At 41.3% G+C, this 26,317-nt stretch overlaps 1 protein-coding gene across 1 annotated transcript in view; it reads right to left on the bottom strand.

The window, feature by feature from the left end:
• LRRFIP2 (LRR binding FLII interacting protein 2) overlaps positions 1–26,317 on the bottom strand; it is a 196,214-nt gene that overhangs the window by 15,583 nt on the left and 154,314 nt on the right. Inside the window, exons 21-27 of the mRNA XM_081932888.1 lie at positions 10,111–10,203; positions 8,851–8,952; positions 8,508–8,628; positions 7,421–7,470; positions 6,531–6,651; positions 5,796–5,875; positions 5,132–5,236 (exon numbers count right to left, since the gene is read on the bottom strand). Coding sequence (XP_081789014.1) covers positions 5,132–5,236; positions 5,796–5,875; positions 6,531–6,651; positions 7,421–7,470; positions 8,508–8,628; positions 8,851–8,952; positions 10,111–10,203 — 672 coding nt within the window. The remainder of the gene's footprint in view (positions 1–5,131; positions 5,237–5,795; positions 5,876–6,530; positions 6,652–7,420; positions 7,471–8,507; positions 8,629–8,850; positions 8,953–10,110; positions 10,204–26,317) is intronic.

Raw genomic sequence — 26,317 nt, 5'->3', positions numbered from 1 at the left:
TTTGGATTTGAAAAAGAAAAGAAACCAAATACTTTGAAAGATTTATTTTGTTTGAACTTTTTCCAATTGATAAATCTTAACACCCCCCCCCCCCAAAAAAAAGCACTTCTTCTTACTTAACCTTGGCCTAACTTTGACTGTGCGGGAGGTTTTAATTAACTAACTGCCATAAATCAGAACTTTGGAAAGTATGATAGCTGATCGCAAGCCTGTCTTCAAGTGATATATTGCGAGCAGCTACAAGAGACCGGACTCGGTAAGGGAAAGAATAACAACAGAATAATAATGGAATCCAAACTGGGAAATATGAAGGTTTTTTTGTTTTGTTTTGCTTTCTTCTCCTCGCTTTTCTTCGCTCAGCAAAAGAGTAAGATGGCCCCAGCTTCTCTTCCGGTCTGAATTTAAGGTGGTTTAGAGCATGGGTCGTCAACCTAGTCCCTACCACCCACTAGTGGGCGTTTTGGGATTCCAGGTGGGTGGTGGGGATTTCGGAGGTTAAAACCTCCTTTTGTGCGAGTGGGCAGGCAAGCGCAAGCGCGTGCACAAGCAAACACGTGGGAAGAGGAAGGGGAGGAAACTTCTCCGGTTGCGCCTGAGCTGGTGGAGCGCAGGCAAGCGCCGTCCCATCGCCAGGGAAACAGTGAGTGAGGTGAATCACGTGGTTGCTCAGATCACACGGGCGCAGCCCGAGAAGACATTTCTGAGAAGAGAAACTTCTCCGGTTGGGCTGCGCCCGTGTGATCTGAGCAACCACGCGATTCACCTCACTCACTGTTTCCCTGGCGATGGGACGGCGCTTGTCTGCACTTCACCAGCTCAGGCGCGACCGGAGAAGTTTCCTCAGTGAAGCTCCTGAAAGGGATGCAGGCTCAGCCTGCCAGGCTGCCACCGCTCCACTGAAGACATTTCTGAGAAGAGAAACATCTCCGGTCGCGCCTGAGCTTGTGAAGTGCTAGAAGGGGGGGGGGGGGGCAGAAAAGACAAAAAGGAGAATGAAAGGGAGAAAGAGGAGGTGGGGGATAGTGGGATCCTTGCTGCTTTCTGAGCTTGGGGGGGGGGGAAGGAGCAGAAAAGACAAAAAGGAGAATGAAAGGGAGAAAGAGGAGGTGGGGGATAGTGGGATCCTTGCTGCTTTCTGAGCTTGGTGGTTTTCCTACAGACATTTCATTACCAAACTAGGTAACATCATCACTGCTAGAAGGGAGTGGGGTTGTGGGGAAAGGAGGAGGAGGAGAAGTCGAAGGACAAAACTGGTGGGCGGTAAGGAAATTTTTCCATCAAGAAAGATCCATTAGTGGGCGGTAGGTAGAAAAAGGTTGACTACCACTGGTTTAGAGTCTCGAAGTGGGATTTGTATAACTAACTGCAATTTTGGATCTAGACATTAAGGTAGAACAAAAGACTAAGATGGCCACCATTGTTTTTCTCCATAGCAATTGAAGCAGACAAACTTAAATTCTGAAATAAGAACTGCATAACCATATAATTAACTGTAACTTTGGAACTGGACATCATGGAAAACTGGGAAATTGAAGAACTATGTGGAATTTTAAAGTATATACATAATCAGTAAAATCAAGCCTAATTAGAATTTTGAATCCAGAGAAGCAGATAGCTATAGAAGAACTCAAAGAAGAAGGGGGGCAAGGCTTTGAAGGGGTAGAAGTGAAGGGAAATAAAAAGCAGACAAAAACTCTTTTGGTCCACGCAATGGTGTAGGGAAAATTGTGAAAAGGGGAGGTGTCCCAACAAAAGGCAAAAGAAAGCTGACAAAAGCAATCTTGGAGGCTGTTAGTGGTATAAGGAAAATTGAAGCAGCAGGTTACCCTACAACAAAGAGGAATAAAAATTATTCACTTGGTAACCTGGGGAAACTTGAAGGGAGTGGATCTGTTAACATAAAGAAAAGGGGGAAAACAGGAACGGAGAAGTGGGACAAAAAACTTACCAGGAAAAAACCAGATAATTAGAAACTACTATATGGGAAAATATAAAGTTAAGATAAGGACTTTATTCCTAAATATGATAATAAAATGGAGTTGCTATCTGGTTGAACATGATAATGGAAAGATAATAAATAAAAGTTAAAATATATGGAATATGGATAAATATGAAACTGATATGGAGAGCTTGTAAAGCAGAGGTTTGTGATTTACCTTTTTAACATGATAATTAAATTGAGTTGTGAATTGAGTGAATATGACAATAATTCAACTAAGCATTGGTCAAACTAATCATGGATCAAAATCTATGTAACATGGACATATATACAGTAGAACCTTTAAGATGATGAACAAAGTGAGATATTTACCGCTTGTTACTTTATACAATACATTAAGGAAAGTGTAATGAATACTGAACAGCGAAGATTGTCATTTAGAGATAACTAAGGGTAATCTAATTCAAGGTATAGAAAAATAGAGAAGGAACATAAAATATACCTACAATGGAAAACTATTGTGATAAAAAGACAGAATCACAAATTGGAGGCATGTAAAGATGTATAACTATACAGATAATGATGAGAATAGCTGGGAATTGTAACCAGGTCTACATCTCGACCAAAATTAGGTGGGGGGGGGGGATTTAAAAGCACAATGATTATACAATGGAGCAAAAAAGTATTTAGTCAGCCACGAATTGTGCAAGTTCCCCCAATTAAAAAGATGAGAGAGACCTGTAATTGGCATCATAGGTAGACCTCAACTATGAGAGATAAAATGAGAAAACAAATCCAGACAATCACATTGGCTGATTTGGAACGAATTTATTTGCAAATTATGATGGAAAATAAGTATTTGGTCAATATCAAAAGTTCATCTCAATACTTGGTTATATATCCTTTGTTGGCAATGACAGAGGTCAAACGTTTCCTATAAGTCTTCACAAGATTGACACACACTGTTGCTGGTATGTTGGCCCATTCCTCCATGCAGATCTCCTCTAGAGCAGTGATGTTTTGGGGCTGTCGCGGGCAACACGGACTTTCAACTCCCTCCAAAAGTTTTCTATGGGGTTGAGATCTGGAGACTGGTTAGGCCACTCCAGGACCTTGAAATGCTTCTTACGAAGCCACTCCTTCGTTGCCCGGGCGGTATGTTTGGGATCATTGTCATGTTGAAAGACCCAGCCATGTTTCATCTTCAATGCCCTTACTGATGGAAGGAGGTTTGCACTCAAAATCACATGATACATGGCCCCATTCATTCTGTCCTGTACACGGATCAGTCGTTCTGGTCCCTTTGCAGAGAAACAGCTCCAAAGCATGATGTTGCCACCCCCATGCTTCACAGTAGGTATGGTATTCTTTGGATGCAACTCAGCATTCTCTCTCCTCCAAACACGACAAGTTGTGTTTCTACCAAACAGTTCTATTTTGGTTTCATCTGACCATATGACATTCTCCCAATCCTCTTCTGAAGCATCCAAATGCTCTCTAGCAAACTTCAGACGGGCCCGGACATGTACTGGCTTAAGCAGGGGGACACGTCTGGCACTGCAGGATTTGTGTCCCTGGCGGCGTAGTGTGTTACTGATGGTAGCCTTTGTTACGTTGGTCCCAGCTCTCTGAGGTCATTCACTAGCCCCCCCCCCCCATGTGGTCCTGGGATTTTTGCTCACCGTTCTTGAGATCATTTTGACCCCACAAGGTGAGATCTTGCGTGGAGCCCCAGACCTAGGGAGATTATCAGTGGTCTTGTATGTCTTCCATTTTCTAATTATTGCTCCCACAGTTGATTTGTTCACACCAAGCTGCTTGCCTATTGCAGATTCAGTCTTCCCAGCCTGGTGCAGGTCTACAATTTTGTTTCTGGTGTCCTTTGACAGCTCTTTGGTCTTCACCATAGTGGAGTTTGGAGTGTGACTGTTTGAGGTTGTGGACAGGTGTCTTTTATACTGATAACAAGTTCAAACAGGTGCCATTGATACAAGTAATGAGTGCAGGACAGAGGAGCCTCTTAAAGAAAAAAGGCACAGGTCTGTGAGAGCCAGAAATCTTGTTTGTTTGTAGGTGACCAAATACTTATTTTCCACCATAATTTGCAAATAGATTCTTTCCAAATCAGCCAATGTGATTGTCTGGATTTGTTTTCTCATTTTGTCTCTCATAGTTGAGGTCTACCTATGATGCCAATTACAGGCCTCTCTCATCTTTTTAAGTGGGAGAACTTGCACAATTGGTAGCTGACTAAATACTTTTTTGCCCCACTGTATATGTATACTTTTCTGTCATATCACTTTTTTTACTAAAAAAGAGGAGAAAAATTAAATATGCATATTGAAAAAGAATTATAAATACCATCAATCTAAAAGGGAGCTTGCTCAAAAGCGGAAATACACCAAGTAAATGAGATGAAGAGTGGGAAGTAGAAGAGAAAGGAGGGAAGAATAGAGGGATAGGAGAAAGGGAAAGGGGGGGAAGAGGAGGAGAGAAATGAGAAGTGGTAACTGGAGAGGGAGAAGGAGAGAGGAAGGGGAAGTTGAGAAGAGAAGGACAGAGGGAAGAAAGGAGGTAGGGAGAGGGAGGAGAGAGGGAGAATAATGTGATGGATAAAGCACAAATATGGAGAGCAGAAGAGCCAATAATTGGTTTTGGGGAGTTGTTGGTAAGATGAATTGATGTAAACATTTAACAATACAATATGATGTTGGTTATGTAATAGTATACATGTGATTATATGTTATGAAAGTGGAAAAATAAAAAACTTTAATCTGAAAAGATTCTGGTTGTAGCCCTACCTCCCTAAGGAAATTAATTCAGAGTACTTTTACAACCAGAGAAAAGGCCTTTCCTAGTCTAGGTAGCTCCTGGATATAAAATGAACATTTGCATTCCTATATATTGATTCTTTATGAATCAATATTATTATGATTTTGCTTTATTATGATATTGCTAAATATTAATAAGCCTGGTATTAGATGCTGATTTCTGCAAATGATTGATTTCTGGCAGTTCTGCGAACACACAATTTCACACCACAATTGTAAGAAATTGTATAGACAGAGTATTTATACTACCTTGAAATAACAATAATCTCAAGCTATCTTTAAATGTAGCACACATTATTCACATCTCAACTACTATACTATTACTAATCTGTTTTCACTGAAAGGAAAAGGAGATACTTACCTCTCGCTGGAGTTTTCTCTTTTCTGCTTTCAGCTCATCTTCTACTTTTTCTGCATTTTCTGCAGCAGTTTTATATCTCACCACCTGTCCTTCAAGTCTTAAAACCTAAAAGATCAATGATTTGTTTATCTTCCTACATGCAAGGAAGATTCAATGTAACTTTGACCTTTCCTTAAAAGCACTAAATGGGAAACATTTATTTTTCACTATTCTTCCCAAGGAACCAATACAAATACCAATGAAGTCAACAATACGTAGTCAAGTGATACCCAGAAACTCAACAAAATACTAATTAATTCAAATGAAATGCAAACATGACATTGATATTATCACTGATTATAAGTAAAGATTTTCTCAGTGTAAATGTTGATGTGCACTGTTTCTAGATCTAACATAGTCCTCTTTCATTTCTTTTAACTTGAGATGCCCAAATATCTTTCCTGGCCATCAGTTTATATATAGATTTACACTATTTGCTTGAAGAGTGGTCCTCTTAAGAAAATATCAAAACCTGTACATCATTGGCCTGATAATATAGTGATAGGATTCCCATACTAGTGGTGCAAGAGAGGTATATTTTGTGATGATGTAGGGAAAAAAATAAAGGGGGAGGAGGTATAGGGCCCTTAAGTTGGAATATATCAACATTTTAAAAGATACCTACATTTTGTTCCAAAGTAGTTATATCTTGTTCAGCTTTTGAAAGTTTAAATTTGAAATCACTTATTTGTCTGTTGGCATCTCCTAAAGACAAGAAAATTTAGAATTTAAGGACTGTGAATCAAACTTCCAAATTCACCAATTAAACTTTTACTTATTGCAAATGTTTGTTGTGGAGAGAAACAGAGCACTGAATATGGCAATTAAGTAACTCTGGAAACTGATATTTTTCAATATTTATTCCTGAAAGTTAATGAGGTAAATACTTAAGATCTTAGGAGCTTAGTCAACACTTTTATTGGAATATAAAAAACAGAATGATTTGTGTAACAGTATTTTAATCTTAAATACAATGAAAATGTGGTTATTTAAAGACAGCTGACTGATAGATCAAAAGATTATACAAATTAATGGTCAAGATATTTCTTATAGTGTCAAGAGAGAATGTAACAGCTCAAACAAAAAACAGGTTTTATTTCTGTAGTTTCCATTCTCTTTGGTTATGACAAGAACTCTATACATTTCACAACTGGTACCAGACTTTGCTTGTTTTTCCTTAATATTCTCTCATTTTATTTTAAATTGTATCATATACATCCAAACTATATACAAATACTTTCATTAAATCTGCTTTATCATCTGGTATAAAATTGCAAAATGCAAACTGAAAATTTGCATAGAAATTAAGACATGACTATTTAAAGTGCAACTTCTATGAATACTGAATGAATTAACATACTCTGCATTTCAATTAATTGCAAATCAGAACCATTTTCCAGTCCTGTTAAATCAGAATTTGTGCTGTCATTCCTAGAGGATTTCTGCTGTGCTTCTTCCAATTGCAATTTCAATTTTTTAATCTGAAATTAAAATAACACAATATTTTCAGTATTTCACTTCAAGCTTTATTTATTCTTTATCTAAAATGAATGGATATCATTTTTAACAAATAATTAGCATCTACTACTATAATTAGGAATCCAGTGCGATTGTTTTCAGCTTTAAATAAATTTTGTCTGAATAGGATCTGCTATTCCAATAAATTGGCAATTTAGCTGTGAATATCTACATCCCTTAAAATGCTAAGATTATAGGAAAAATAGTTGTGAATATCTGCACAGAATAAATTGCTATGTTATATGAATGGTTTTAACTGAAACAAAAATTCTATTGTTAGAATAGTCTGGTTTTATTTATATTTTCTTCTCTGCAGATGTAATCAATGTGGCATAAAGATGGATTGGTATTAGGGAGACCTAAGTTCACATTCACTTTGGGCCATAGAAACCTATTAAATGATTTTGAGCCATCACTAAATCTCAGCACAACTTATTTCTCAAGGTTGGGGAGGAGGAAGGAGGAAACACTTTGCTGTTTTGGATTCAGGACTGAAAGGTGAAATATCAATCTTGCAAATACACAAATAAATAGAGTGTGCCATATACATATATGAAGTATCTAATACATACAGCAGAAATTCACTACCTATTGTTGCTAAAAGGTTTTGCCATGGCCCAAACAAAGCTAACTGTGGAAGTCATGAAGCAACTGTAGTTTCTTTTATTTAATTAGAACCTCATTATGGGAAGTTGTTTATTTCGTCACTTTAGAAATCTTCAGGAGACTTACCTGTGACAATAACTCTTCCTTTTCTCCTGCTAGCTTTCGTAGCCTAACATCTGGAACAAACAAACAGTTTAATTTCCCAAATTTTAAGGCTTTTGAAGACTACTTTTATATGGTTAGAATTCCATCTGAAAACTCACAATAAAACAGGTGGGCCTTTTTAAAACAAAGCTAGCACACAAAATTTACAAAATAGTGGATTAAGACTATCTTTAACTTGCAAATACAAATAAAATTTGAGGAGGGTGATTTGGGCATAACTGAAATACAGCAAGATCACTTTAAAAATTGTAACTTAAGGCATAGGGCCAACTAAGCAGTTAGATTCATTAACCCTTATAGTTAATGAATATAGTAATCCTCACTTACCAACTGCCTTGTTCAGGCACTATTCAAAGTCACAACAGTGCCGAAATAACTTTATGACCAATGCCTGCATTTATAACTTTTGCAATATCTGTCAGTTATGTGATCACAATTATAACCAGTATACATTGTATCTATTGACCCTTGTACAGTGGAGAGGTTGGAGACAATAGATTATAAAAGTAAGTAGGTACACAATGGGGAATATAGTCAAAAGAATATGCTTATTTAAATAGGTGTAGGGATAATACACAAACAGCCAGGTGTACACCCTATTGTGTGCCTGCTTACTTTTTGTAATCTGTCCCTTTCCTATTAATATAAATATTACGGCAATTCTTTTCTGGTTAATTATCCCAGAGCCAAAGTGAAAATTCCAAAGAGGAGGGGGGTGAGGTTAGGAGACAAACAAAAGGCTAAGATGTGAAACTGATTAGTATTGTCAGTTTCCAGCCAGCTATTTCAATGCAGCATACTTGGAATACTTTCTATAGGAAGGATTCTTAATACATAGCTACTTAAATTTAAATATTTAAAAATAGAAATTTACTGTATATCTACAGAAATTTTCTAAGCTTGAAAAAAATTATGGAGTGCTGGAAATAATTACATAGAACTGAAGGGCTGATCTGTCTAAAAGTACAATTCTTTTGGTATAATTTTTAAATTTATATTCATTGAAGCCCCAATATAATTTTAATCTTTTAAGAAAATGCTTATTTACCTAGTGGTCCTTCCCCCGCTGATTCCAAAACTTGAGCAGCTTCTTGTGATACAACTGTAATTGCACCAATTACTGGTTCATGATTAATATCACAATTTGGGATTATTACTAATCCATGTTTCTGGAGGGGGGGAAGCAACATTAACAATATCTATCAGAAAAAATTATTTTACAGATAACTCTTTACTTAGCTGACATAATCAAAAGTTACAACACTATTGCTTCCATATATGAATTAGTACAAAGGAGAAAATGATGTGGTAATGATGCTGTACTTTCCATTACACTACCTATTGTCTGATTCCCCAACCTACATTTGTAAAAAGTACTACTGCTAACATACCTCTCCTCTCTTCATTGTTTCCTTCAGGTTAGCCAGCTCATCTCTGAGCTCATCTCGCTCAATTCTAATGCAGTCAAAATATTCTTTTTGTCTCTCTAGAGCCTGGTTACAGCCAAGTAGCACAAAGGAAATAGTATAGAAAAAGAATGTGTGATAGATAAAATAGATTTCTTGTAAATACAAGAAGAGTACTAAACAAAAAGTAGAAAAAAGCTTTACATAATCTTCTGTTTGACACAAAAGTCATATTTAGCACTAGAATTTCTCAGTTATAATGGATCTGTCAAATATGTCTTGGTCATTATATTTCATATACACTTTAAATATAATTCCAGCGTAATATTTCTTCCACAATGACTAAGCCTTTCATTCTCACAAATAAATCCCAAACCTAACATGGAATTATAAAATATATCACATAAATTATGATTGAATTGAATTTTGGTCATATGCAGTTCAGACATACTAAACTTAATGCAACTAAATTAAAACCATGAATTTTAGTAATTCTATTTTGCAAATAAAACTGTACCAAATAACATTATTAAAATGTTTATCCAAAACCTAGAACCGTACACAGCAAGAAAATATAATACTCTGTGATGCATTAAGATTTTCAGATATAAACCTTTGGATTTGATAGCAGACCTACAAAATTATATGTATGGTATTATGATTTATAATTTAAATGAAACAATGTTGTCAACCAGAGTTTTTAGTGAAAGGACATTAAAAGAAAAAGGAAACCATATAGTTTCCAATTTCTGTCCATGGCCCTGATTCTGATTTGTACGCTAGATTTTATAGAATACCTGCTTCCCAGAAGCCAATCAGTTAGCAAATTGGTAAGCTTTAAAATAATTTCCCCAGCAGTCCACCAATCAGTAAATTCCCAAGAACTGAGTGAAGAGAGAACTGCACCTATAGGCAATCCATAGTTCACTAAACAGTTGGTTCATATTCCCCATTCTCAAACCTATATTTAATTTTTAATCATAAACAACTAGCATCCAAATACAAAACTTAACTGCAACACTGGAAGTACTGAAAAATCATTCTGTTTTATCATAAATATATTGATGCACATCCTCTTGAATGGTACTTTATTCTCTAGTATCCAGCATTAATTTCTTTTATCTAATTCATTGCTGTATTTGTAATCACTATATTCAGATCCTCTGCATACTGAAACCATTACCAATCTTGTCAACTTTTGCCAGTCTATTCCTAATCATTTTTCACCTCAGAATAATCTCATACCCCAATTTTTTTATCTTTCCAATTAACTGTCTCCTGGAGGTCAAACACCTCTTTGGATATAGATTCTATTTTCTGCTGCATGCGCTGGTTCTCCTGCAGTAAACACAGGGAAAAGAAGAAAAGAAGAAGAAAAACAAGTAAAAGGAATTACAAAAAGATGGAAAGAAGTGAGCAAATTAGCCAAAGAAACGTGAAAGACTGAGGTTTTATGAACAAAGATTTGAAGGGTTATAAACAGATTTAGGATTGATGTTCAAATAACCTACAACTGTCTAGCATTATAGACAGTCCTTAATTTATGACTATTCATTCAGCAACCATTCAAAATAAAGATAGCACTGAAAAAAAGAGATTTAGGACTCATACCCAAATGTATGGCCGCTGTAGCACCTTGTGCTTCACTTGGCAATTCACTCACCCTTCTGACCAATCATAAGGATGCCACAGAGCCCTCTCCACCATTTCCCCTATCTTGCCTTGCTGGGCCTCAAAGGGCTTGGATCTGCTCACTACTCCACTGGTTGTACAGTCTTTCCCACCCCACATCATGGCTTGACTACTTACCTTTTCGGATAGATTTCCTCTAAGAAGCAGCTATTCTGCCACATGGCCATTCTGCGCAGTTGTGGCTACATTCACTGTTCCAGAAGTGGGCATAATTTTAGGAATGGCCACAACCCCAATGATGAAGGAAGGGGAGCATGGAAAGGGAGCATGGAAAGGGAGTGGCGAGGTCCTGGGAGACGTAACAGAGGCAACATCTGAATTGAAGGTTTTGCAATGCAAACCTGGGCATGCACCAGGTCTCCTAGAGCTTCCTCCACCTCTGTGGTACCTCAGGCTCTGCTAATAACTATAATAGGGAGAGTAGTGATTGGGGTCATTAAGTGAGGTAATCATATGGGTACCTCATATAGTGACTCACAATTTCTACATATAATTGGCAAGTTCCATTATGATTGTAAGTTGAGGACTACCACAAATCAATGTATAAATGTATAATTTGACCAACACTTTAATAATATTCAAACATTTAAAGTATTGGTACAATATCATTATTACATTACAGTTGAAACTCAAAAAATTAGAATATCATGCAAAAGTTCATTTATTTCAGTAATGCAACTTAAAAGGTGAAACTACCGTGTTTCCCCGAAAATACGACATATTCTCATAATACAGCCATGCCACATTTTTCCGGTGGGCAAAAATATAACCCCCCCGCATATAAGCCCCCTGGACAACCCCCACCTCTGTCCAGACAGAGTGCCGTTCACCAACCTAGCAGTATCCCAAAGGTGCCAAGCCGCGGGAACCTGGGGGGAAGCAAAGGTGATCGCATTGCTTGGTGCCTTCGGGATACCGCTAAGTTGGTGAGCAGCACTGTGCCCAGCTGAAGAGGGGGCTTGCTGGACGGCTGCTCTCTTGCAAGCAGGCTCCCAAAGAGCTGGGCACCGCCTCATGGGCAAATGTCTGTCTTGCGCTGTCGCAGCAGCGCAACACAACAGCCATGAAGCAAACATGCTCACGAGCAGCCGCCCGGCAAACCCCCTTTGCAGCCAGGCACAGCACCATTCACTGACCTAGGGGTATCGCCAAGCCATGTGAGTGTTTGTTCGCCGCCGCCAGGCTCCCGCGGCTTGGCGCCTTCTAAATGCCAGTGAATGGCGCTTTGCACCATTCAATTTGGTGAGGGGGGTTGCAAGAGCGGCTGTTTTGCTCTCGTTCACCCACCTCCCAGCCTCACGATGCAGGCCCAGCTCTCATTACGGAGCCAGGGCACCTCCACGGCTGCTGCCACTGCCATCCTAGCCTTGCTTTTTCCAACCCAACTCTTTCGGCAGTGGCTGCTCTGGGAGCACTTCTCGTCGAAGTGATGTCCCGGTGTCTGGAAGCCGTCCGGGTCTGGATGGGAGACAACAGACTCAAGCTCAACCCCTCCAAGACGGAGTGGCTGTGGCTACCGGCGCCCTGCTTTAGCCAGTATGTTCCATCTCTGGCCATTGGGGGTGAACAATTGCCCCCGGTGGACAGGGCGCGCAATTTGGGCGTCCTCCTAGATTCCTGGCTGTCGCTGGATGATCATGTGACAGCCGTGGCTAGGGGGGCGTTCCACCAGGTTCGCCTGGTGCGCCAATTGCGCCCCCTACTAGAGCAGGATCCCCTTCGCACAGTCACTCATGCCCTGGTGACTTCCCGCCTCGATTACTGCAATGCTCTCTACATGGGGCTCCCCTTGAGATGCACCCGAAGGCTACAGCTGGCCCAGAATGCAGCCGCGGGGACAATAATGGGGAGTACTAGGTACTCCCATGTAACACCGCTCCTGCGTGAGCTGCACTGGCTGCCTGTGGCTTTTCGGGTGCGTTTCAAGGTGTTGATTGTCATCTTTAAAGCGCTCCATGGCTCAGGACCTAGTTATCTGAGGGATCGCATCCTACCCCACACATCCCTGCGGCCAATCCGCTCTCACAGAGAGGGACGCCTCCAGGTACCATCCGCTAAGCAATGCGGGCGGGTGGTGCCCAGGAGTAGGGCCTTCTCTGTGATGGGCCCAACACTCTGGAACGACCTCCCCTCCGATATTAGAACTACTGTTGATCTCCGCTCCTTCCGTAAGAAACTCAAGACCCACTTGTTCAAATTAGCAGGCCTGGCACAATTGTAATTGTAAATTAGAAATACAGTATAATCCTGACCCTCCTGGATGGCATTTTAAATTTTTAAATTTTGGGGTTTTAATTGGTTTTAATTGGAACTATTTTAACTATTGTTAGTTTGGTTATTGTACGGACTGTGTGCTTAAGTTGGTTTGTCTGGGTTTGGTGTTTTGCTTTGTTGTTTTATTGTATATTTATTGTCTGTACACCGCCCCGAGTCCCTTCGGGGAGTGGGGGCGGTTTATAAATTTAATAAACTAAACTAAACTAACTAAACTATGCCATTGCCGAAAGACTCAGGTTAGAAGCCGTGGAAAAAGCTGGCTGGGATGGTGATGGCGGCAGCAGTTCCAGGCGGCAGTGAACAGGTGTTCATGCAGCTTGGTGATATCCCTAGGTTGGTGAATGGTGCTGTGCCTGGCTGCAAAGGGGGTTTGCCGGGTGGCTGCTCGTGAACGTGGTCGCTTCATGGCTGTTGTGTTGTGCTAGTGCAACAGCGCAACACAGCCATTTGCCCATGAGGCTGTGGCCGGCTCTTTGGGAGCCCGCTCGCAAGAGAGCAGCCGTACAGCAACCCCAAAACAATAAACCCTCCCCCCATAATAAAAGCCAAGCCATATTTTGTAGGTAAAAAGAAAATAAGACCCTGTCGTATTTTCGGGGAAACATGGTAATATATGAGATAGACTCATTACATGCAAAGCAAGATAGTTCAAGCCGTGATTTGTCATAATTGTGATGATTATGGTTTACAGCTCATGAAAATTTCAAATCCACAATCTCAGAAAATTAGAATATTACATGCAATCAATAAAACAAGGACTGTACCTAGAACAGTATCGGACCTCTGAAAAGTATAAGCATGCATATGTATTCAGTACTTGGTTTGGGCGCCTTTTGCAGCAATTACTGCCTCAATGCGGCGTGGCATGGAAGCTATCAGCCTGTGGCACTGCTGAGGTGTTATGGAAGACCAAGATGCTTCAATAGCGACCTTCAGCTCTTCTGCATTGTTCGGTCTTATGTCTCTCATCTTTCTCTTGGCAATGCCCCATAGATTCTCTATGGGGTTCAGGTCAGGCAAGTTTGCTGGCCAATCAAGCACAGTAATCCCATGGTCATTGAACCAGGTTTTGGTGCTTTTGGCAGTGTGGGCAGGTGCCAAGTCCTGCTGGAAAATGAAGACAGCATCCCCATAAAGCTCATCTGCGAAAGGAAGCACGAAGAGCTCCAAAATCTCCTGGTAGACAGCTGCATTGACCCTGGACTTAATGAAGCACAGTGGCCCAACACCAGCAGATGACATGGCTCCCCAAATCAGCACTGTGGAAACTTCACACTGGACTTCAAGTATCTTGCAATGTGTGCCTCTCCATTCTTCCTCCATACTCTGGGTCCTTGGTTTCCAAATGAGATGCAAAAATTGCTCTCATCAGAAAAAAGGACTTTGGACCACTGAGCAACAGACCAGGTCTGTTTTTCTTTAGCCCAGGTAAGATGCTTCTGATGTTGTTTGTTGTTCAGGAGTGGCTTGACAAGAGGAATACGACATTTGAAGCCGATGTCCAGGATCTGTCTGTGTGGTGGCTCTTGATGCACTGACTCCAGCCTCAGTCCACTCCTTGTGAAAGTCCCCAACACTTTTGAATGGCCTTTTCCTGACAATCCTCTCCAGACTGCAGTCATTCCTGCTGCTTGTGCACCTTTTTCTTCCACACTTTTCCCTTCCACATAACTTTCTATTAATGTCCTTTGATACAGCACTTTGGGAACATCCAACTTCTTTTGCAATTACCTTTTGAGGCTTTCCTTCCTTATGGAGGGTGTCAATGATGGTTTTCTGCACAACTGTCAGGACAGCAGTCTTTCCCATGATTGTGATTCCTACTGAACCAGACTGAGAGACCATTTAAAGGCTCAGGAACCCTTTTCAGGTGTTATGGTTTAATTAGCTGATTAGAGTGGGATACTTTGAGCCTAGAATATTGCACCTTTTCACAATATTCTAATTTTCTGAGATTGTGGATTTGGTGTTTGCATGAGCTGTAAGTCATAATCATCACAATTATGACAAATCACGGCTTGAACTATCTTGCTTTGCATGTAATGAGTCTATCTAATATATTAGTTTCATCTTTTAAGTTGCATTACTGAAATAAATAAACTTTTGCACGATATTCTAATTTTTTGAGTTTCACCTGTATATATTAATTCAGTGTGGCTGCTACAGATTATACCAAAGGCTCTTCTATATGTTTTTAATACACACAACATAGCAAATTCCTCAACTTTATATTACCACATTATACATACAATAGTTACTACTCAATCCAACCAATCCAAGATACAGTAATTCTGTATATTCAGCTAAAAATCTATGAATAGTAAAGAAACAAAGAGCATATACAACTTACAAAACTGACCATCTGGACTCTGAATTCAATATCTGAGCCAGATTTTTTTAAAGTTAATTTTTATTGAATGTTTTAATCTTTAAAAACAGTAAAGAAGACACAAGGAAAAAAAAACACAATAAAACAAAACAAAACAAGGAACATACATAACAGTATAGAGTAATTTTACAGCTTTCAATGTCGGCTTTTCTGCTTAGCTTCTATAATTCTCCCTTCTGCATTGCCTTCCTATCACTATAACCTTGTCCTATGATGTAGCAAGCATAATATTAACACTTATAAGTAATATTCATTATTTGTATCTCCATCTATTTGTATTCTCTATTTCCTGTTTTGACTTCTGATTTCTAGCCACTTGTACATTTTATTCCATACTTTATAGAAGTCCGATTCTTCTCTTTCTTTTAGTTCTATTGTCATTTTGTCCATTTCTGCACATTCAAGTATTTTCCTGATTGTAGTTTCATCTGAGGGTGTATTATTTTTTTTCCAATTTTGTGCGAAGGCAATCCTGGCTGCAGTGAGTATTTGTATGATTATGTTTTGAGATTGTTTGTCCATTTTTTGATCCAGTAGTCCTAATAAGAATGCTTCTGGTTTGAGTTCTATTTTTCGCTCAGTAATTTATTCTAACCACTTCCGAATTTTGCACCAGTATTTCCTTGTGATGGGGCATGTCCACCACATGTGATAAAACTTTCCAGGCTTGTGATTGCATCTCCAACAATTAGGGGATAGATTTGGGCACATTTTGGCCAATCTCGCTGGAGGCAAATGCAATCTATAAAACATTTTATAGAGATTTTCTTTGTAAGGTGCTGCCGTCGTAAATTTATAATTTCTTTCCCACAGTTTATCCCATTTTTCTAACTCTATATTGTGGCCAAAATTTCTTCCCGAGCTAATCATTGTCTCCTTTACCATCTCTTCCTCCATTTTATATTTTAAAAGAAAATTATATAATCTAGTGATCATTTTTCCTCCCGTTCCTAGTAATATTTTATCTAATTCCACTTGTGTCAAATATATTCCATATTGTTCCCGGTCTTTTTTAAATCTTGTTTTAATTTGTAGATAGGGCCACCATTCCATATTTATTCCCTGTGCTTTCAGATTTGGTACTGATTTTAGTTCTCCTTTTTCATCTAAGAGGTCTGCATATCTTACCATTTTATTAAGGTCTATAGTATATGGATATGTCATTGCCTCCATGGTTGATAACCAGTTTGGGATTTTCAGGTAGTGGTTTTTTATATTTTTTCCCAGACCCTAAACAAAGCATCCCTTAATATATGTCTCTGAAAGTAGGAATGGTATTTAGTCTTTCTCTCCCAGAGGAAACCGTGCCAGCCTAGTTGGAGATCGTATCCTTCTAGCATAAGGATTCTTTTATTTTTTAATTGGATCCAATCTTTTAACCATGTTAAGGCTCCCGCCTGGTAATATAGCTCCCAATCTGGGAGTCCAAAACCGCCTCTGTTTCTACTATCTTGTAGAAGTTTGTATTTGATACGCGTTTTTTTCCCTAACCAAATAAATTTGGATACCATTTTATTTAGTTGTTTGAGATTCTGCCAATTAGTGATATCTGTAGTTTAGTCCAATTGTCCAAATCTTTTTGTATCTGTCGTAGCAGTTTGTTGTAATCATCTTCTTTTATTGTAATACATTTTGCCGATAGCCATATTCTCAAATATTTAATTTTCTTGGCCCTCGAAATTCCCAGTTTCTCCTCCAGTTCTTCATTTTGTCTTTTGGTTAAATTCTTAGTTAATATTTTAGTTTTTTCTTTATTTATGGCCCTGCCACTTTACCAAATTGGTTTATATCCTGTAATAGTTTTAGTCCAGTTTCTAGGGGTTCCTCTATGATAAATGCAAAATCGTCTGCAAAGGCCTGCACTTTATATTCCCGTGTTCTAATTTTCAGTCACTTTATGTCCTTATTTTGTCTGATTTGTGATATCAATGTCTCTAGTGAGAGGATAAATAACAAAGGGGATAGCGGGCATCCCTGTCTTACCCCTTTGGTTATGTTGAAGTCTTCTGTTGCTTCCCCATTTAGTATTATTTTTGCCCTCTGACTCGAATATATAGCTCTGATCATCCCGATGAATTTCTCTCCGAAGTTCATTACTGCTAATTGATTTATAAGAAAATCCCAATTCAGGTTATCAAATGCTTTTTGTGCATCAATTAATATCAATGCTGCTTGTTTTCCTGGATGTATTTCATAGTATTCTAATATGTCCATTATTGTTCGTATATTGTTTTTTATGTGTCTGTTGGATAAAAATCTGTTTTGGTCTGGGTGTATGATTCCGTTTAATATATTTTTAATTCTTTCTGCCATTATTGTCATAAATATTTTATAATCAGCATTTAGCAGCGAGAAATTTTGGAACTTTTGTTTTTCAGCATTGTCTTTGGGAATTAGTGTTATTAGTGCCTCCATCCAGGATTTTGGTGCTTAGCTCGTTCTAATACTTCATTATACATTTCTAATAATATGTTCTCTAGTGATTTTTGCAATTCTTTATAAAATTCTGCTGGAATTCTGTCTGGGCCAGGCAGTTTATTATTTTTTTGTTTTTGGATTGCCCTTTTTAATTCTAGCCTTGTTATTTTCTTGTTTAATGTTTCTTTTATTGTTTCTGGTAGGGTTGGAAGATTCTTCCTCTGGAGATATCTTTTAATATCCTCCTCTTCTATTTCCTCTCGGTAGTACAATGCTTGGAAGTATCTTACTGCTATATTTTTTTTCTTCCTTTTGGTGGTGTATCACCCCTTTTTCATCCTCTAGTTGCTGTATTATTTTCTTTTCTTTCTCTTTTTTTAGTTTATAGGCTAGCCATCTCCCCGGTTTATTGGCATTTTCGAAATAATTTTGCCTACATGATCTAACTTTCTGGGCCACTTCTTCTTGTGTAATTAAGTTTAATCTATGTTCAATTATTTCTTTTTCTTCTTTGGCTTCTTTGTTTTGAGGTTCTTTCTGAAGTTTATATTCTAATTTCCCCAGTTTCTCCTGAAGCTCTGTATATCATTTTTTTATCTTTGTTTCTTCTTATTGTGTATGCTATTGTAATGCCTCGCACAAAAGCTTTAGTAGTATCCCATAGGTTTTGAATAGTTGTCTGTTCATTCCAGTTTTCTTTTACGAAAAATGCTAATTATTTTTCCACATACTGTACATAATTATTTTCTTTTACAACCCTCTGATTCATGGTCCATCTCTTTTTCCTTTTTGCTTCTCCTTTCTGTTTAATTGTTAATGGGTTATGGTCTGCCCATATGTTCGGTGTTATTTCTATCTCTTCTACATCTTTCTCCATTTCTGGATCCTTCCACACCATGTCGATCCTGGACCATGAATTATGGGGGTTTGAAAAGAATGTGTATTGACTCTTCTGTGGATTGATTTCTCTCCAAGCATCTTTTAGATTTAATTCTTGGGCCATTTCAAAGAATGTATTTGGTAGAGTTCTCCTTTCATATATTTTTTTATTATCCGTTTTATAGTCTTTCTTTGGATCTACCACTGCATTGAAGTCCCCTAGTAGACATATGTTATCCAGTTTCAGTTCTGCAATCCGTTTATGTAGTTTACTATAGTATTCTTTCTGGTTCATGTTTGGTGCATATATGACTGCAATTAATACTCCTCTTTGTTTTATTAATACTTCGATTAATAATGTTCTTCCCTCTTCATCTGCGCATTCCTGTTTAGGTTTTAGCCAGTCCTTTATATATACAGCAATTCCTCTTTTCTTTGTATCAGCCAGGGCCAGATGTAATTTTACTAATTTTGGAGATTCCAGAATACTACCATTTCCTTTTTTAATATGAACCTCCTGTAGGCACGTGATATCCATATTTTGTTTTTGGAGCTTAGAAATTGTTTGTCTTCTTTTTATAGGTGAATTTAATCCATTTATATTGACTGATATTAATTTCACTTCCTCCTCCATCCTGTTACTAGTTTATCGCCTTCGTTCCTCTATTTGGTTTTGTTTCCTTTTGGTTTCTTGTCCTCACTCCTTCTCTTTCCTGGGCTGCTGTATCGGTCTTCTTTGTCACATCATGGTCTAGTCCTTTTTCCTCCTTCAGCTGCTCCTCTTGGCTTTGGGTTTCCAACTCCTCTCTGCTGTCTGATTCCCCCTCTATATAGTGTTCATAGAATTCCCGGGCTTTCTCTACGGTGTCAATCCTTATTTTCTTATCTTGCCAAGATATTAACATGCCTTCCGGTATCAACCAGCGAAACATTATTTTATATTTTATCAGTTGTGTAGAGAGGAATTGGTAATTCCTTCTTTGCTCTCTGATTCTCTTTGGTATTTGTTTAAAGATTATGACTTCTTTTCGTTTATGGACAAGCTGTTCATCCCTTGTTCTTTTGTAAATTTCATCTGTGACAGCTTTTTTTGCAAATCTTACCTGTATTTCACAGGGAAATTTATATCTTCGTGCATAATTAGTATGCACTCTACAGATTTCATCAACATTGTTCCTCAGTTCACTTTTGTCCATTTGCAGTTGGTCAGCTAGAAGATCACTCATGAGTTTTGGTAGATCCTCATCTTTTGTCTCTACTATGTTCTGAAATCTTAAATAGAAAGAGGATCGTTCTAATTCTAAATGGACTATTGTCTCACTGAGCTCTCTGTTAACTGCTGTCAGTCTTTCTTCTGCTTCTTCCATTTTCTTTTCAGTTTGTTCTGTCCTAGCTTCTATCATTTTTATCTTCTGCTCATTTTTAGCTATTGTTTCCTATATTTTCCACATTCTGTCATCCAACTTCTTTATATCATCTTTCACTGCCCCTAGATCGCCTTTCACTTCCACTAGATTGCCCAGATTTTTTTTACTGATCAAAGCACTTCTATCTTAACGGAATACAGTTTCTATTTTTTCAGTCATTTAGTAAATTATCAAATAGATCAATAGATCATTTTCTTAAGACTAGAAAATAAAAAAAAATAGAGAGATACACCATACAGGTAATCCCTGGGTTACAAGTGTTCCCTTAGCGAATGTTCAAAGTTACGCAGTCAGTGCTCCCTAGCGAACAAGGGCCAAAACTACAAAACTTGCAGCATCCTTACCAACAACCACAGAGGCTCTGCAACATTAGTCTTGCATGTTGTTGGCTGAAATGGAGCTTATGACGGGTGGAGCTGTCCATCAGAAGCCCTGTTCAGCCATCCAGAGGTCTCGCCTGGCCCATTGCAGCCCAAAATGGAGCCTCTGAGGCCAGATCTGGCCCTCCGAGGTTCTGTTTGGTCCTCGTGGGCCCCAGAAGCTTCTTTTCAAACTGCAACAGGCCATGGGAGGCCTACGGAGATCCAAATGGAACTGTAAAGGAGTGCATGAGGCTGCTTGCTAGATCTTCACAAGGTAAGTGACCTGGCGTGGCAGGTTGGAGGGAAACAATTTGGGTAGCATCAGTTACTTTAGTAGATTGGGGAGGCATTGGGTGGCCTGTTCCATCAGTATCCCCCCCATGGCCTTCCCCACCCTGAAATACCTGATGTGCACTTCATGAGTCTCGCTATCATGCCCCCATCAGAGTCTGAATCTGTGGGAAAAGATGAGTTGGAACAAGAGCTGACCAAGATCGAAAGGGTGGCTCCATTGGCCTTGGAGGAAACTGAGGAAGGGCAGAGTCAGTCCAGGCAAGGCTTTTCAGGATTAGAAAGGCTTGCAGACAGGGAGCAGGAGAGACAGAGCTCAGGCAAAGAGCAAGGACTACCCCCTCCTGATCCTAGAGCACGGAAAAAAGAAAGAAGGCGAGACTAATGCAGACTGAGCCGGCTACAAGGGAGGAGAGTGCCCCTTCACACAAGGTACACCTGGGGACTGAGATGAAGAATGTGCTGGTGGGAGGGGCATTTGTCAGGAACAAGCGTTGAATCTGTGGAGTCTTGACAACCGTGGCAAGAAATGCCGTAAAAGGGGGCAAAATTTGCTTAGTAACAGAACTTTTGGGCTCAATTGTGGTCATAAATCAAGGACTACTTGTATGTGTGTATTATGTCTTTGTGTATGTGTGCGCGCATGTGAGCAACAGCACTCAGACTTCAGAATGGAGACAACTTGCTGCAGCCAAGTCACCATGGCCAAATCACCACAACCAACTCACCATGCTTGCTACAGGATAACTTGCTACAGGATAACTCGCTCCTGGACAATTCAACTATTCAATTTAATCTCTCTCTCTCTCTCTCTCTCTCTCTCTCTCTCCCTCCCTCCCTCCCTCCCTCCCTCCCTCCCTCCCTCTCTCTCAAGACAGAGGTGTCAAACTCAGTTAACCTGGTTTCCAGACAACCACCTTAATCACTATTCCAAACTAATAATAATTGTATAACTGTGCTTCTACAAATTTATTCAATTAAGGAAAATGTTCATTAGTAAAGATATTGCTAGTGTCTCCTTTTTGAAGTATATAAAAATAAAAACAAGCAACTGGATAGGATAATAGTTACAGTGTCATCTCTGACATGGAACAACAGTAGGTGTCCTTGAGCTATAAACCCCTTGGGCTTACCTCTCTACCTCAAATATGAGAATGACAAACAAGCAGAGTTATGCCAGCTCAGATGTCACCTGAATTAACAAGATCCATAACATATGTTGATATATATGAACCAGCTGCTAGCAGTAGGCTCCCATCCAGAGTGGCTAATTCAAGGAAGGACAGTGCTGATCATGAAAAATCCCCATAAGAGAACAGGACCATCCAATTATTGGCCAATAACCTGCCTCATTACTACATGGAAAGCCCTACCAGGCGTCATAGCAGCCAAATCACAAAGCCATATGGGCCAATACATGAGCACAACTCAGAAGGGAATTGAAAGTAACACCAGAGCCTCAAAACACGAATTGCTCATAGACAGAGCTGTCACATAAGATTTAGGCAAATCAATCTGAGCACAACTGGAGTGACTACAGGAAAGCCAATGACTATATGCCAAATAGATAGATCTGTGAATTCCTGGATTTATACAAAGACAACAGGATACTAAGTACATTCCTCAAAAACTCAATGGGGCTATGGAAGACAACCCTGGAAAGGAATTCAAGAAAGGTTACATAAGTGGCAATCAAGTCTGGCATATATCAAGATGATGGCACTGTCCCCTATTCTGCATATGCTTGAACTCCTCAGCCCGACAATCATAATGCCTGGATATGGATGTAAGTTCAAAAGTGGAACTTCCATCAATCATCTTTTCTACAAGGATGACATATATCCATACTAACTGAAAGTATGCTAAGATGTATGAGACGTTGACTCGATCATCTTCCTGACACAGATCTACAATGAAGAGGTTGGAATATCATTTGGACTGGAAAAGTATGGCTGCATTAAAGTCAAGAGAAGGAAGGTAGTTGATTTGCTGATTCATCTAATGTGGATTTAAAGGGATGACACTCAGATCCCATTTGAACTGGAGATGTATGGCTGATTGGTAATAAGGAGAGGGAAGTTAGTTAAGTCTGATAAGGTGGAACTACCAATGAGCCATAGCACAGACATACAAACCAGATGTTAAGTATCTTGGTATTCTACAATCACGTGGAACCAGGTGGAGGAAGAGGAGACAAGGAAGACACCAACATCCAAGTACTCCTAACAATGAGATCCCAAATCTCAATAGAAAGGACAAGATCCACACTACTATCACATATAATCTGCCAGTTACCAGATTTCCAGCTGGTATAGTGGGCTGCCAAAGGAGGACATGGGAGTTGTTGATTTGAAGACCTGGAAATTGCCCACAATGTACAGAGGTTTCCACCCCAAGCCCAATATTCAGAGACTGTACACCAGGCAGTAAGCAAGTAGATAGGGCATTCAGGAGTGCATTAGTGAGATGGGACCTAAAGATGAAAGATGCTACGTAATGTAAGGACAGGCCTGGCAGGAAGGTTAAGCAGAGGAAGGGCCATGGCAAGATAAGGCCTGTCAATGTTCTATCAATATAGCTGAGTTGGCGGAGGAGGAGGAGCTTCCTGGAGAAATGGCGGTCTGCTACAGAGCTCCGTAGATCCGCGGGGCTCTTTAAGGGAGCAGGGGTGCTGCCGGCCCCTTTTTCCATCATGGGGGACCGGGTGTCCAGCAAACAGCTACCCTGGATCTTTTCACGACCCAAGTGGGGGTCTCCCAGGGTAGCTTGATGACAAAAAAGCCTGGGAAGTGAGCCGGTGAACAGCTGAGGGGAGACGCCATCCGAGACGCCGTTTGAAATCGGCGGAGAGCGCTGTTTGAAATCGGAGGAGAGCAGAGGAGTGGTGTAAGGGCTGCGCAAGGCTCGGAAAGGCTGGGAATGGCTGCTGAAGTGTGTGGGAACGCACTGGTGCTGGCAGTGCCGGAATTGGAGGCTTTTGATCTGCAACCGGCTTGGGACCGAGGCCAGAGCCGGCGGTGGGCGGAGAGGCCGACTTTGGAGCGACGAGGACCCAAGCGCCGGCGGCGACGGCTGGGAACGCCGAATCCCCCGGCCTGCTGCTAACCGCGCTAACCGTGGGAGGCGCAGAAACTATGTAGGCTGAAAAGAAAGGCTGGAGGCCGGTAGGAATGGCACTGGGGTTTGAAATGGTGGTTTGGGTGCTAAGAACGAAGATGCAGGCCATGGTAAGAATTAAATACTGATGGCCTGGTAGGAGGAGGGCTATGATTCAGGAGGCTACTCAGAGACTGGGGGGGGGGGCTTGCTGAGGATGGGCAGGAGGCTCCAACATCAGGCTGGGCAGAGGAGTTATCCACTGCTGCCAGCTGCCTCCTGGTCTGTAACCATCTACCCCCCCCTGCTGACTATTTATTTCAACTTGCCCCTGTTTCCATCTGTTTCCATCTGTGTGCACCCTGGAGGATTACCCCCTATCCTCTGTGACCCTATTGCCTGACTGACCATCTTCCCCTTACCCATTATCAATAACAGTTTAACTACACCTCACCATCCATCATTGACCATCATTGACCATCTACTAACCCCCACCATTGACCATCATTGACCATACTACCCCCACCTATTGTCTGTCATCTGACCAGCCTACTACCATCACTCCCCCATCTAGGACTGGACAATTCTTTTTGCACTGGAGCCCGGCTTTTTCAACTTCTTCAAACTATACTGGATCATGGTACTCGGGCTGGAACATCCACAGCACAGTTCCTAGGCCCTGGCGAATTTCTTTTCAACATCATATGTACTCAAGAGCAGACCTCATCCTACTGCGGGAGTCCCCCCTCTTGCAGGTGTGGCCCTCCGCCCTTTCGAGGGCCCACCTTGATGACGGATTTATTAATCTCGAGAGGTGGAGGAAGCGGAGACTTAGGGGTTTTTTTAGTTAATTGTTTTTTAAAATTTTATAGGGGTTCCGGGGTTGGGGGGTGGGTGGGTCAGGTCAGGAGCGAGGACAGAGCCAGGTCACTAGGTGTGGTCATGAGCAGAGGGAGCGGAAGGGAGGAGGAGGGGGAGGATGTCGTTCCGGTGCAGGGCCTTTTGATTCCAACGGTCGTAGGGAGGGGCAGATACGAGGACAGATTAAAAACTCGCAGTCGGTTGGGAGACCGTGGGTGCTGGTTACACCCGGTCGCATGTACCAACCCCCGCGTTCTAGGTGGTCAGGAGCTTCAGACCCAGGGCCTGAGGCTGGTGCTATGCAACGCGAGGTCCGTCGTTAACAAGGCCCCCCTCATTCACGATCTAATTTCGGAGGGGGAGCCGGACCTCGCGGGAATAACGGAGACCTGGTTGGGCCACGAGGGAGGTTTACCCCTCGTGGAAATGTGCCCGCCAGGTTATCGAGCATTTCACCAGCCCCGGGCCCAGGGAAGGGGCGGTGGGGTAGCAGTGATTATTCGGGAGGACTTAGAGCCGAGGGAGTCCACTGTGCCACAGACGTCCGGATGTGAATCCCTTGTTGTGAAATGGGGCCCTGGGAGACAGTTGGGCCTGCTGATAGTATACCTGGCTCCTCGCTATACATCAGCGGCCCTGCCCGAACTCCTTGAGCTGATCGCATCGGTGGCGGTTGAGACCCCCAAACTTTTAGTGATGGGGGACTTTAACCTGCCATCGGTGGGAGAAGCATCCGAGGGGGCTCGGGAGTTCATGGCCTCCATGACAGCCATGGACCTGACTCAATTGATTGAGTCACACCTTGGACCTTGTTTTTGTCTCTGGCCAGTGGTTGAGTGATCTGGGAGGAGGGGACTTAACCATCACTCCCCTGTCATGGTCAGACCACTCACTCCTCCGACTTGACTTCCCTGGTGCTACCCCCCGCTGCGGGGAGGCGGAACCGGAAAATACTAGATGGTTCCGCCCCAGGCGCCTGATGGAACCAGAGAGGTTCCAGATGGAGCTTGGGCCACCTTCTGCGGCCCTGACCCGCCCTCGGGTAGAGGACCTGGTGGTCGCGTGGAACAATGCGACTACCGGGGCCTTGAACCGGGTGGCGCCTTTGCGGCCTCTCCGGCGGCAACGATCCACCCTAGCCCCTTGGTTTACCGAGGAGCTAAGGGTGATGAAGCGCCGCAAGAGATGCCTAGAGAGTCGTTGGAGATCCTCCCGCTCCGAATTTGACCAGACACAGGTACGAGCCCATTTAAGGACGTACCTTGTGGCATTGAGAGTGGCCAAACATCAATATTGTGCCACTCTCATTGCATCCGCAGAGAACCGCCCTGCCGCCCTGTTTCGGGTGTCCCGCTCCCTCCTATTTCAGAGGCCGCGGGAGGCCCCTTTACAGGGTAGGGCAGAGGAATTTGGGAAATATCTGCAGGATAAAATCGCTCAAATCCGGAAGGATTGGGTCCCTTTCAGTGGCCCTGTAGAGGCGTCCGTGGCGAGTCTTGAGAGACCAATCTGGGAGGAGTTTGACTTGGTTGCCATTGAGGATTTGGACAGAGTGCGTGGACGACTGCGACCTACCACATGTTTACTGGACCCGTGTCCCTCCTGGCTTGTACTGGCATCCTGGGAGGTTACACGTGACTGGCTCCTGGGCCTAGTGAATGCTTCGCTGGGTGAGGGGTCTCTTCCAGCCCTTGAAAGAGGCGGTGGTGAGACCCTTGCTCAAGAAGCCTTCCCTGGACCCTACGGAGCTGGCCAATTAT

Source organism: Natrix helvetica (genome assembly GCF_964273705.1).
Source record: "Natrix helvetica genome assembly, chromosome: Z".
Lineage (NCBI taxonomy): Eukaryota > Metazoa > Chordata > Lepidosauria > Squamata > Natricidae > Natrix > Natrix helvetica.
The sequence above is the reverse complement of the archived record's forward strand: the minus strand, read 5'-3'. Positions and strand labels throughout refer to the sequence as shown.